The sequence below is a fragment of the Danio rerio genome, chromosome 7 (assembly GCF_052040795.2).
Source record: "Danio rerio strain M-AB ecotype USA chromosome 7, GRCz13ab, whole genome shotgun sequence".
NCBI classification, from domain to species: Eukaryota; Metazoa; Chordata; class Actinopteri; order Cypriniformes; family Danionidae; genus Danio; species Danio rerio.
The window spans coordinates 59,200,605-59,215,237 of record NC_141027.1 but is presented as its reverse complement, the minus strand read 5'-3'; the positions used below and the strand labels follow the sequence as shown (position 1 = coordinate 59,215,237).

Below are 14,633 nucleotides of genomic sequence, written 5' to 3'. Positions count from 1 at the left end.
ATAGTTAATAATATAGTTTTAATAACGGTTGATATAATTTATTTCATTATAATCTATTTCATAATATTAAAATATCTCATATTAATGTAATAATAACGGAATTATTAATTTTGTTCAATTGATAAGAATCCAATTAACGGAATTATTAATTTAATTAAACTGATAAGAATCTAATTACCGGAATTATTAATTTAATTAATCTGATAAGAATCTAATTACCGGAATTATTAATTTAATTCAACTGATAAGAATCTGATTACCGGAATTATTAATTTAATTCAACTGATAAGAATCTAATTAACGAAAAGGGGCGGGGTTTACACCGGAAGCCCCGCCCTAAAAGGGGCGTGGCGGTCATCAATCAAACTTTTTGACACATGCCACCTTATATTTCTCTCTCTCCTAGCTTGTGCTCAGAGAAGGCAAAAGCCAGATGTAGTTTTTATTCATTTCATCAGTGTGTTGTTGGTGCATTGTGTGCTTATTAATGTGATGGCTTGTGTTAACTCTTTGATACCATTTATACAAAGGTTTGAAGAGTGAAGCAAGGTTTATTAGCTTTTGTAAGAGAACAAAAATATTTTTTGCAGATTTGGTGAAGGGTTTTCTTATTGGTGTGAGTTTTGCAAAAATAGCCAATAGTTACAAAAAATGTGCTGAAGCGATCAGAAAAAAACTGTAATAACATGCAAAGCAATGTGGGCTAATGTTTCACTTGAAGGAAATCATGTTATTTTTTCATAAATCTCACTTTGATTACATATAGCTACTCAGCTAACCTGAAAATGAATTTCATATTTCCTAGTTCCTCTGAAAGACCCACCCTCAAGTGACTCTGATTGGTCATCTGTCATAATGTGCTGCAATTCGCTGATTGGCTCCACGTCACACCCGTACAAACACGCACTTTTTGTGTGAACAGTCAGTCAACCTCATGCCTGCTCTCTAAAATAAAATCTGAATAGTGTCTGCAACAAGGAAAAATGTGGTGCGGCTCCTTTAAGAGAGATCTCCATTGTGTGTGTGTGTGTGTGTGTGTGTGTGTGTGTGTGTGCGTGTGCGTGTGTGGGAACTGTCTGTAGACGCGTTTAACACACGAAGCGCAAGTGTGCAGGAACGATGTTTATGTATATATTTCTCTGATGGTCGGATTAAGTTATTGTTCTGTAATATACAGTGACACTGTTGACAGATCTGGGATGCGACCTGTGTGAGCCTTGATTGATTTTTGTGCTGCTACATGAGTTAAGCAAGCTCTCCTATATATTTTTTTAACTTAACGCGTTACACGACATCTTTCACATATATTCGGAATATGCCTGTGTGAGTAATATGAATCGTTCACATATCTTTTGCGAGTTCATAATCTGAGATGCGCATGCGCTGGTGAAAAGTTTGTGTGTGTGTGTGTGTGTGTGTGTGTTTACAGCAATTTGACTGATAAATATGAATTTGTAGCTAAATCGTTAGCGGTGCCAAACAGCATTTCCCCTTGTCTGCGTCTTTGCTACGACATACCGTTAACACTACACTGTAAAAAAAAAAAAACCTTGATTTTACAGAAAAAATCTCTACATTTTTTACAATAATTTTTGTAATTTCACATTATATTCAAAACTTATTAAAATGACAAACAATCTCTCTAAATTAACAATTTGACTTTCATTTTAGTTACACTGTAAGAAAAAAAATCGTTAAAAAAAGGTCAAATGACTGGCAGCTACGGTTGCCAAACAAAAACCATAAAATTACGGTAAAATGTCTTTGTTAAAATAAAGTGCAAAAAATAATAAATCTACAGATATTTTCATTAAAATGTTTACAGAAAAACACTGTTATTTTACAGACTTTTCCTAGATTATTACGATCAAATCCATTCAATAAAGGTATACACTAAGAGTTTTACAAAGAAACACTGTTATTATACAGACTTCTCCTAGGTTAATATGATCAAACATAATCAATAAAGTGCCTGCTCTAAAAGTTCAAGAAAAAACTATGTTATTTAAAAGAATTTTCCCTAAATCATTACGATTAAACACCTTTAATAACATGCCAAGACATGCTCATGATCATAATTTAACAGTTTTATTTTGGATCAAAAAATTGGGAAAAAACAACAAACGAGATACAACTGATTAAAATTCTCACAACTTTAAAATTACAGTTGTTACATTTTATTGAATAGTGTTTATGTAAAACATGCAGAGATTTAAGTTATAAGGAATGATTCAGTTACAGATCTTAAATGAAATGCAACTGTAACATGGAGGGGACGCTGACAAAAGAGTGCAGATCTAAAGGTAAGCAACAGTCAACACAGGGGCAAACAGATGTAACATTTTGCAGGGAATCCGGAATAATGGTCAAATAACAGGCAAATGGTCAGTCCCGGCAGCAAACAACGTAAAGAATTAACAAACAAAGCAAGGCAAAAGAAGAGAAACGCGTCATAATGTTCAAAGTAGCAGTATAACAAGATTAAGCAATTGGTGCGTGCGTCTGTGCTGCTTTTAAAGTGCATTTAATCAGTTCATAACAATCCTCCGACTGTGTGTGTGCAATCAGCGGAATCTGAAACAGGTGTATGTGAGCACTCTTAGTGTGTTACTTTATTAAATGGATTTGATCGTAATAATCTAGGAAAAGTCTGTAAAATAACAGTGTTTCTCTGTAAACTTTTTTATTGAAAATATCTGTAGATTTATTATTTTTTGCACATTTTTTCAACAAAGACATTTTACCGTAATTTTATGGTTTTTGTTTGGCTGCCAGTCATTTGACCTTTTTTTAACGAATTTTTTATTTTTTTACCGAGCAAGTAATTACAATTTATTACTTTAATTTTACGTAATTTTAACACTACTTAAAAAACAGGAAAAAACTGTAAATAATATGTCAATTTGTTTGTAAAAAAAACAGACAAATTTCTGTAATTTGTCATTACTTATATAGTACATAAAATAACAGTCAAGCCGTTAATTTACAGATTATGTTTGTAGTTTTTACGAACTTTTGAATATAATTTAAAATAACAGAAAAAATACTGTATAAATAATACTGTAATTTCCCTGTATAAAAAACACAAATGTCAGTAATTTGTCTTTAATAATAAAGTACCTAATATGAAAGTCAAACTGTTAATTTAGAGAGATTGGTTGTCATTTTACTAAGTTTTGAATATAATGTGAAATGAAAAAAAATTACTGTAGAAAATTTAAGGATATTTTCTGTAAAATTAGTTTTTTTTTACAGTGTACTTTATTATTAAAGACAAATTACTGACGTTTTTGTTTTTTATAGAGGGAAATTACATAATTTTTTTACTGTATTTTTTCTGTTATTTTAAATTATATTCAAAAGTTTGTAAAAATTACATACAATATCTGTAAATTAACAGCTTGACTGGTATTTTATGTACTATATAAGTAATGACAAATTACAGCAATTTGTCTGTTTTATACAATAAAATTGCCATATTATTTACACAATGTTTTTTCCTGTTTTTTTTTTTTTAAGTACATTTAAAATTACGGAAAATTAAAGAAATAAATTGTAATTACTTGCTCTGTAAAAAAAAAAAAAAAAAGATCGTAAAAAAAAGGTCAAATGACTGGCAGCTACAGCTGCCAAAAAAAAACTTTAAAATTACGGTAAAATTTACGGTAAAAAAACAGAAAAACACTGTTATTTTACAGACTTTTCCTAGATTATTACCATCAAATCAGTACAATAAAGTTACACACTAAAAGCAATCACATGCACCTGTTCCAGTTTCTGCTGGTTGCACACACACATTCGGAGGATCATTATGAACTGATTTCATGGACTTTAAAAGCAGCACAGACACATGTACCAATTGTCTTGTTATATTGTTACTGTGAACATTATGATATGTTTCTCGTTTTTTGCCTTGCTGTGTTTGTTTATTGTTTACATTGTTTGCTGCCGGGACTGATCATTTACTTGTTATTTGATCATGACTCTGGATTCCCTGCATACATCTGTTTGCAGTTTGCCCCTGTGTTGGCTGTTGCTTACTTGACCATCTCTGTGTAATAAACCTGCATTTGGATCTGCACTTTTTCAGTGTCCCCTTCACGTTACAGTTCCATTTCATTTAAGATTTGGAACTGAATCATTCCATATAACTTAAACCTCTACATGTTTTACATAAATACTATTCAATAAAATGTAACTGTAATGTTATAGTTGTGAGAATTTTAATCACTTGTATCTTGTTTTTTTTTTTTTTTTCTCCAAACTTTTTGATCCAAAATAAAACTGTTAAATTACGACCATGAGCATGTCTTGGCATTTATTAAAGGTGTTTAATTGTAATGATTTAGGGAAAATTCTTTAAATAGCATTGTTTTCTCTTGAATTTTTAGTGCAGTCACTTTATTGATGGTGTTTGATCATAATAATCTAGGAAAAGTCTGTAAAATAAGTGTTTCTTTGTAAAACTCTTATAGTGTTACTTTATTGAATGGATTTGATCATAATAATCTAGAAAAATTCTGTAAAATAACAGTGTTTTCTGTAAAAAATTTATTGAAAATATCTGTAGATTTATTATTTTTGGCACTTTATTTCAACAAAGAAATTTTACTGTAATTTTATGGTTTTTGTTAGGCAGCCGTAGCTGCCAGTCATTTGACCTTTTTTTTTTTTTTACGATTATTATTATTATTGTTTTTTACAGTGTAGACACTGGGCAGTTGATAATCAATTTTAACAAATAAAAACACTTACAGGTTGTGGCTCAGAGTTCACAGCTTCTGCTTCTTGAAGCTGCTTCTTCTTTAAGGAGATTTTAACCGAATCCAGCACTAAACTGGCAGAGATTCTGGAAGCTGTGTTTTGTCAAATCATGCTTGCTTTGTATTTTATAATTCTCTGGAACATAATTAATATTGAACCGTAAGCACTTCTGTCTTTGTGTCGTGTCATTTGGAAGCCCAGAAACAGAAGAAGCTCTGAAATAGCAGCATTTGGACGGTATTTTATTTCCCTCTGCTGTAACATCACACCGCCTCTCGCCACGCCCCTTAGCACTTGTGTGTGTATGCGCGGTAAAAGTACATTTGTGATCTTACAGGCCCGAAAGTATTTTTTTTTGTAGTCCCCAAAATTAGTTCATTGTAGTCTTTGCTAAGCTAACTCTGTAAAAACCAAGGTCTTCCTTTGTATTGAACTTTGAGCAGTTTACGTTCAGAGATGCTGTTTATGTTCATACAGCTACATTACACATTAACAAAAGTTTAAAATATGATATCGTAGTGAACCACCCCTTTAATGTTTCTCTGGCTGTTATTACTGTTATCCTAGAACTCATCAGTCATAGCAAGAAAGGCAATGAGAAACTCTACTGTGTGTACTTAATTGCTACAGATATAATTTCTAGTATTTTATAAGTTAAGCTATAAAGAAAGTTTTTTTTCACATTGTTTGGCATATGTTACAGCTTCCCATGGAGGTTCAACATAAAATTATAAAGTAATTAATAAGAAATTAAAATTTTATTAGTTTCATGCACAAAACCTTGAGATCTCCAGCTGCACATTATGACACATAGACATTTTTATTTTGTTTTATATGTATTAATTATTATTTTGTTTATTTTTAGTTGAATTCATCTTTGGCTTTGGCTGTAATTTGTGTTTTTCTTTTCTTCAGTGATTCTTTTGTTAACAGTTGTTCATCAATAATTCCCAATCCTCCTTTAATTAGACACTTAAATATATCATTAACTTCATCACTGTCTGAGTGTTCAACCCTCTGTAGTAAGGACACTAGTGAGGATTTTGCTCTGGGATTTAAGGGGTTAAATGTGTTTGAGGAAAAATACAGACTGTAGAATATATTTTTAACAGACATATTCTGTAAACTGAATTTAAGAATGTAAAATGTTAAAAACAGTAGATTACTGGCAACCACAGCTGCCGGTATTTTACCATAAAATCAAGAAAAAACAGCAAAATACTGTAAAACTTTTTTGTGATCTTGACAGATCTTGAACCAATTGTCCGTAATGGGTTTATTGTATTAATGGACAGAGATATTTAAAAAAATCCTGATCTAATACTTGCAATGTTAAAAGCATTGTGAACTTTGATTGGGAAGTGCAATCCCTCTTTTTTTAGATACAATCTACGAAATATTGGCAAAGCATGCCATGCTGCTTTTCAGTGTAGTGGATTTATTATTATTTTTTTAAATAACATGCCGAGCCTCACCACCATTTGATTGAATGACAATCCCCCACTCTCATGGACGGCAGGCTTTAAATTAGATGAAATGCTTAGGAAAAAAAAAACATGGGCTGACATCTAATATCCATTGTAATGGACCTAGTCCGAAGTGGTAGTAAAAATTTATTATTTAAAAAATATATATAATAATAAAAATAAATATACTGTCTGAGTGTGATGAATGTCTTGTGTACTATAAAAAAGTTCTAACATATTAAGATATTAAAATTGAACTTGTCATGTTTATAAAAATTATAAATGATAAAACACCAGCTATTTCAAGTGAAAGACGAAGGCTATAATATGAGTGTTGTCCACTAAAAAAGACAGGATAAGACATATTTTAAGTAAACTGTCTTCAGATATAAAATTGATTATTCTGTACACGATTTCAACTACAGTTTGTTGATCGCATAGTGTCATGAAAATTAAAAGAATGCATTTTGCCATGATATATGCTAAGAGTTTGGCTGGATTACCCAATAAGCATAACAGAAAACAGATTAATGCTGTTAGGATCATATATATACACATTTTATTTATTTTATTAATTTGCAAAGCAAAATGTAACTAACATGATGATTAATTTATATTTAAAGACTTAATTTAATTAGGCATTAAGGCATAATTTGCACATTACCAAGTAAAGACTTAAAATACAAGTCTTAAAAACAAGTGGGGGTTGGATTGTATGTGAAGGTATTGCAAATAGATATGTTGATCAATGTAAATATTCAGACAAACAGACAAAAGATGCAATAATATACACTGTAAAAAAATGAATTTTACGGAAAAAATCAAAAAACAATTTACAGTAATTTTTTGTCATTTCAAGTTATATTTAAAACTTCGTAAAATGACAAACAAGCTTTTTAAATTTACAGTTTGACTTTCATTTTAGGCACTATCATTAAATACAAATTACTGACATTTTTTGTTTTTAATAGAGAGAAATTACAGTATTATTATACAGTATTTTTTTCTGTTATTTTAAATTATATTTAAACGTTTGTAAAAATTACAAACAATATCTGTAAATTAACAACTTGACTGTTATTTTATGTACTATTTAATTAATTACAAATTACAGCAATTTTCCTTTTTATACAATAAAATTGTCTTATTATTTACACAGTTTTTTTTATAAGTACATTTAAAATTATGTAAAATTAAAGCAATAAACTGTAACTACTTGCTCTGTAAAAAAAAAAAAAAAATGGTAAAAAAAAAAGGTCAACTGACTGGCAGCTATGGCTGCCAAACAAAAACCATAAAATTACGGTAAAATTTCTTTTTTGAAATAAAGTGCAAAAAATAATAAATCTACAGTTAATTTCAATAAAATGTTTACAGAAAAACACTGTTATTTTACAGACTTTTCCTCTTTTAAAGTCTTTTTGCTGATTTTAAAGTCCACGTTCATAACGATCCTCCAACTGTGTGCGCGCGCATGGAACAGGTGCGTGTGGGCGGATTTTATCTATTTTGTTTATTGAACGGATTTGATCGTAATAATCTAGGAAAAGTCTGTAAACATTTTAATGAAAATATCTGTAGATTTATTATTTTTTGCACTTTATTTTAACAATAATTTTATGGTTTTTGTTTAGCAGCCGTAGCTGCAACTCATTTGACCTTTTTGTCATATTTTTTTTTTTTCACAGTGTAACTTTTACAGACTTAAAAATAACAAAATGAATACAAGAATGCAGCACAAGACGCTAAATGGGGTTAATTTGCGCGCCTGAGAGCACTTGAAGAACATGTTGAAACGCATGCGTGCGGAATGATGAAGCTGAGTGAGAGAGTGAAGATAATAGGCGTAAGGATGAGGGCAGGATTTAGTCTCTTCTGGACACCCATGGTGTTAAGGTGAGTTTTATTATTCTGTTTTAATTATATACATGCCTGTGTATTATTGCGTAGGCCTATTCTAAAGCAAATTGTTATAAATGTGATATAAAATGTCCGTTTGCTGTCTAGAAACTACGACATATTATAAATCAAGTTATTAAAAAAGTGAAATGTTTAATTGAAAAGCCGTGAGTTGTGTCTATAAAGATAATCATAATTTAATAAATTATGGATGTTCATAACGAAATCTCTACATGAGGGGTTTTGATGCAGCTGTGCATACGAAACTTTCCATAGGCTGTTTATTTAAGGTTTAGTTATAAATTTTGCTTTGATTGATTAAAAAGGTATTTGAATAACATGTCTTTTTCTATATTTAGCAATACCCAAAAACGTTTTAAAAAGTATTATTGTAATTACAAAGAAAATATATGAAATGCACCAGTGTAAACAGTGTGTGCTTCTGAGCTCAGGTGTTCTGTTGTAATTGGGCTCAGTGGATATAAGTGTTTTCTGGATGCCTTCTGTGGATTATGGCATACAACTATTTTTTCCACTCTGGAGGGCAGTTTAAATTAATTAGCATGATGAAGCATTACAACTATAAATGCCTAATTGTGTCATACACAGTAGTAAACTGTTGCAAAGATCATATTCTCACTTGCCTAAAAGCTTTGGTGAACTAAAAGTTCTGTCTGTAGCTTATCTGTTCTGAGTTGGTGGAGATGGGAAAACGTCCACCTCAAAATGCTGTGCAGAATACTCCCCCCAATGCTCAAATGTTGGGAAACTATCGCTCGTTTTTGGCTCCCTCAAATGCCTGTTGCTTCTGCTGGTGTTGCTGCTGCAGCTGTTCATGGTGAGAAAACACTTTTTCAAATGTTTTTCGTGAAATAGAGCAGGGTTCCTCAACAAGTAAACCATGAGAAACAAATTTTGCTTGCATCTCTGAAGTCAATAGTAAAAGTCATTGTAATCTTACTGGGGATGATGGCAAGGAGCTGCTTTTTATTAGGTTTATCCCAGTTTATGTACTTGAATATTATAATTTTACTATAAATAGTGCAACTACATTGAAAAAAAATATTAGTTGGATTTACTATTTTTTAAAGGTAAGTGATTGCAAACTATTTATATGAGCTCAGTTTAAACCAATGGTCACCAAACTTGTTCCTGGAGGGCCGTTGTCCTGCATATTTTAGCTCCAACCCTAATCAAACACACCTGAACAAGCTAATCAAGGTCTTACTAGGTATACTTGAAACATCTAGGCAGGTGTGTTGAGGCAAGTTGGAGCTAAACCCTGCAGGGACACCGGCCCTCCAGGACTGAGATTGGTGACCCCTGGTTTAAACAAACAAATTAACAAATGAATAGAACATTACTAAATTTGATTTGTTTAATTTCAGCCCAAATACATTTGCAACCACCTTTTCTTTAAAGAAAATGTAAATAGTTTATTACAGGATTCACTTATTGAACTGAAAAAGTGCAATAAATAGAAAATAGAAAATGAATCAATTAATTAATTTGTTATTAATTTTCTCAATTTACTTATTTGTGCTAAATTAATTCCAATGGTGCCTGATGATTAATTAAGGTCTTATGAATTGATAATGCTTGATAATGATGTCAACCTGTGTGATAAAACAGAATATATAGTGTATATTGTTAAGCCTATAATTTTGGACACAACTTCTGATGTCATATCTACACTATACATGAACAGTGCAATGTTTGATTAAATATTGGATTAAAAGGACATAGACCTTTAGAGAATTAGACCTTTAGAGAATTAATGAATGTAAAATAATTTTGATAACAGTGAAACCATTATTTTTCAGGCTATAACCAACAAAATCTGTAATTACTGCATCCCTAATATGGAAGCAATCATAATTAATTTTGTAAATAATATTAAATGATAATAACCCAGTGTGTAATGTGTGTGTTTGTGTGTGTGCGTGTGTGTGTGTGTGTGTGTGTGTGTGTGTGTGTGTGTGTGTGTGTGTGTGTGTGTTTAAAAGAAAGCATCACTACAACATCTCAAAGAGAACAGCCATATTTTAAAGGAATATTTCACTCAAAAATGAAAATTATGACATCTTCCAATTTATCATCACTTTCTTTTTTTAGATTAAAAAAACAGTTGGAGTAGTTTTAGGTTTTATTCCAGCATCATTTTAAGTTTTTTTTACTATTGCAAACTATTGCAATATGTGTATTGTGACATGTATATGCGCAATATTTCAATACTTTCAATATATTGTGCTGTTCTAGTAGACAGCTAGTGTCATTAAAATGTTAACATTGTTACCCTGAAAGCACAGTGGATAAATCAAAAACAAAAGTAATTAAAATGGGTTTTATATTGTTTGACAACACAACGTAAATCCAAAATTTCATATGCTCAGCAGGACTGCCTGTTAAACCTATAACATCGAATGTCATTCATGACACTGAGTAGGCATATTAAATGTAATTATTTGAAACATTCAAAAGATACAAACATACATTACGGAAAATTTTGCATACCCAATTCACCTATAACGCATGTCTTTGGACTTAAGGGGGAAACTGGGGCATCCGGAGTAAACCCATGTCTTTTTTTTTTTTTTTTTTTTTTACTATTTTCCAGTTGTGAACTTTCTCATCGTATAATGAGATTTCCCTTTATATAACTTTTTTATAGAGACGGCTGTATGATTTCTCTCAGATTTATGGCATTACAAATGTTAATCTTTGTTTTTTGCCACTGTCATCACTGGCTTGCTTGGTTTGAGACCTGTGGAGCTGTGCATCAATGGATTTGCTCCTTCAGTGTTTGAACTTTCAGCAGTAAAATTTAAACCACACTGAACTGAACTAAACTGAACTTCAACTTTGAAAACTGGACTGACAGTTTCAATTTACCAGAACTTCTGTTAAGCTTCTTCGACATAATTTACATTGTACAAGCTTATAGAAATAAAGATAACTTGAAATGAATGGTTAATCAAACTTCATCACAGCTCTCTTATATAACCAAAGAGATCCTAAAGGGAAGTAAAATATCCTATACCCTTCATGCTTTACCAAACTTCCAGCATGTCATTTCAGACAGTAGTAGTCTTCTCCACATGCATCAGAAACGCTCTGGTTACTAAAGTAACCCTAAATACTATCAGTGGATTTATTTAATCCACGAATGGGGATTTCGTTTCAGAAAGCCAATTGTCTGAAAGAGTATATAACGGGCCAATGAAATGCCAAATGAGTTGGCAGCGTAAGCTTGTGCACGTGTGCCTTATTGCCAATTAGCTCCGCATATAAGCACAGGGAAAGCAAGGAAACGGCATCCTTTTAAGTTGAAAAGACTGACACTTACAACTAAGGAACAATCATTATGGCGATGCTATATAGCATTTTCGTTCCCCTCCTCTAGGAACGAGGGTTACTTTAGTAACCAGAGCGTTCCCCTTCGGATGTTGAACTTTAATGCTATCAGTGGATTTATTTTATCCACGAATGGGGAAATGTCTGGAAAACGCCATAATGACTGCAACTTACATTCGCCTCTGATGAGAGGATAGCCAGGCATAGCGTGAGCGCTCCTGCATCAAAGAGAGGCGCGGTCTTCCAATGTGATCCCTGGCCCTTACTTATCCCACTTCAAAGAAGTTTTATGGATTTAGATATATTTTTTGGGAGTCGCAAGCGTCTAGATAATTCTAGGAAAATACAACAGTACGTTGGGAAAGCGTGAAGGCCCGATAGGGAGGATGCTGTGGAGGCCACCTGCTACCCAATGGGTATATAAGATGTCAAAATATATGGACTAACCCTGAGAAGGGGGAGTACGCATATAATAAGATGGTTAGCAGAGAGGAAAGACACGGGTCCGCTCGTGAGGGGGGACTGCACCGTGGCTGAATAACCATATGGGATTGCCTAGTGGGGATCACGCATAGCGGGCACCTATACCCAAAATGCGGGCTGACCAGCGGGCAGACCTACAATGTAATGGGCCAGCGAGTGACTCCACCGCTGAGTCAGTGCTGGGGGCCTCGGAGGAATCTGCAGGGCTCACCTAACGGGGAACTTTACTGACAGATGAAAAAGCGCACGTATCTCCGTGTTAGGGAGAATGGCGCAGCAAGCGTGTTTCAACACCTTAACCGAGTTGTTTCCTCAATCACCAAGAGCTACCTAATACCCTTGAGGAAACCGGCTCCACTCGCAGATTTGCAAATGTATTAAGTGTCGCCCAGCCTGCAGCTCTACAGATGTCTGTTAGAGAGGCGCCGCATGCAAGAGGATGCGATGCTCCGAGTGGAGTGCGCACGCACTCTCGGGGGACACAGCTCGCCCTGGCTCTAGTAAGCAAGGGAGATGGCATCCACTATCCAGTGGACCAACCTCTGTTTTGATACGGCACTTCCCTGCTGCCAACCGCTACAGCAGACGAAGAGCTGCTCAGATGATCTAAAGCTCTGAGTGCGGTCCAGATAAATACGCATAGCGCAAACTGGAAAAAGTAAAAAAAGGGCTGGGGCAGCGCTTGCAGGCTCACTACCTGGTCTTAAAACGGTGTGGTATCAACCTTGGGCACATATCCCGGGCGGGGTCTCAGGAATGTGAGAGTAAGCCAGCCCGATTACAGGCACGAGTCACTGACCAAAAAATGCCTCCGGGTCCCGAACCTCTAATCGATATCAATGCGACCAGCAGAGCTGTCTTCAGGGACAGAAATCTTAAAGATACTGAGTCGAGGATCGAAGGGATCTGACGCAGGCTCGTGAGAATGAGGGGACGAGATCCTAAGAGGGCATGAGAGGGGGGCGAGGTGGATTAATTCGCCTAGTGCAGGGGTCGGCAACCCGCGGCTCTAGAGCCGCATGCGGCTCTTTAGCGCTGCCCTAGTGGCTCCCTGGAACTTTTTCAAAAAATGTTTGAAAATGGAAAACGATGAGGGAGAAAAATATATTTTTTGTTTTAATATGGTTTCTATAGGAGGACAAACAATCTTAACGTTTTCCAATGCAGTAAAAGTGTGTAGAATATTTAATTTCAACATTTCTGTCAACGAAGATTTGCGTCATAGCCTGCGACACACGTTTCTATCAGCAGGGCGGGATGCCAGGCAGGTAGGCTAGCTGTTGTAAACAAACCGGCGGCTGTGTGATGCGCCATGGAGCGCAAGCTGTCTTTGCCAAAGATGTACAGCGGGGCACGCTTTCTCATTGTCCCTCCCTGAGAGAATTCTAAGAAGCCTATCCCGATCACTCACTCAACGGTAATTATTTACAAGGTGCAATCGTTGATATGCAAACCCCTAACTAACCCCAACCGCCATTGGGGGAAAAGCAAATCGTACTAAATTGTACGAATTCATACGAATTAGCCACTAAATGAAAAAGTTACGAATTGCCGTGAGATTGTGTTGGTTGAACACATTCCCAGGAATGACTCGAGCTGATCTTGAAATGGAAATGGCAGACTGCGTTTTATTGCACTGTTTGTTGCCCAGATAAGGGGCACGTTGTGCACGTTAATTTTGATGTGGTTTTTTGGAATCCTCAAAATAAAAAAAACATTAAAAAATCTGATTTCTTTATTGCGTTTCTTTTAATTTCATCAAAGCAAAACATAATGCAATAATATTGTAATGAAGTTAAACTTGATCATTAAACATAATTCATTAATATTGTAATGAAGTTAAACTTGAACATTAAACATAATGCATTAATATTGTAATGAAGTTAAACTTGATATTTAAACATAATGCATTAATATTGTAATGAAGTTAAACTTGATAATTAAACATAATGCATTAATATTGTAATGAAGTTAACTTGATCATTAAACATAATGCATTAATATTGTAATGAAGTTAAACTTGATCATTAAACATAATGCATTAATATTGTAATGAAGTTAAACTTGATAATTAAACATAATGCATTAATACTGTAATGAAGTTAAACTTGATAATTAAACATAATGCATTATTATTGTAATGAAGTTAAACTTGATCATTAAACATAATGCATTAATATTGTAATGAAGTTAAACTTGATAATTAATCATAATGCATTAATATTGTAATGAAGTTAAACTTGAACATTAAACATAATTCATTAATATACTGTAATGAAGTTAAACTTGAGACGGCATTGTACAACAGAGTAGTCACGTGGCGCGTCATTCTCTACAGGATGCACTGCAGGGAAATGAACATTTAATCATGAAGGCTCAGTATGTATTTGTAGCCAACGAAGTCATTTTTTATAGTAGGCTAATATAGCTAATATAAATACATACAGCATGTGTTGCCATCATTATAAGGCTTATATAAGGCTTTTAATTTTTTGCGGCTCCAGACATATTTGTTTTTGTTTTTTTTGGTCCAATATGGCTCTTTCAACATTTTGGGTTGCCGACCCCTGGCCTAGTGCCTCTGACGAACTGAATAATGAGGTTATGCCTTCCCACTGTGCTGCCAGCCACCGCGTCATGAGAGCGGAGACGACAGCCACGTAACTT

General features: G+C 33.8%; 1 protein-coding gene across 2 annotated transcripts in view; it reads left to right on the top strand.

Moving 5' to 3' along the window:
- LOC147836142 (regulator of G protein signaling 20-like) overlaps positions 1–14,633 on the top strand; it is a 49,027-nt gene that overhangs the window by 14,063 nt on the left and 20,331 nt on the right. The window contains exons 1-2 of one of the 2 annotated variants that reach the window (XM_087261981.1): positions 8,098–8,126; positions 8,810–8,967. The exons of the other annotated variant lie outside the window; for it this stretch is intronic. Coding sequence (XP_087118107.1) covers positions 8,834–8,967 — 134 coding nt within the window. The 5' untranslated portion in view covers positions 8,098–8,126; positions 8,810–8,833. Of the gene's footprint in view, positions 1–8,097; positions 8,127–8,809; positions 8,968–14,633 lie in introns of those variants that run through there. 2 annotated transcript variants of the gene reach the window in all.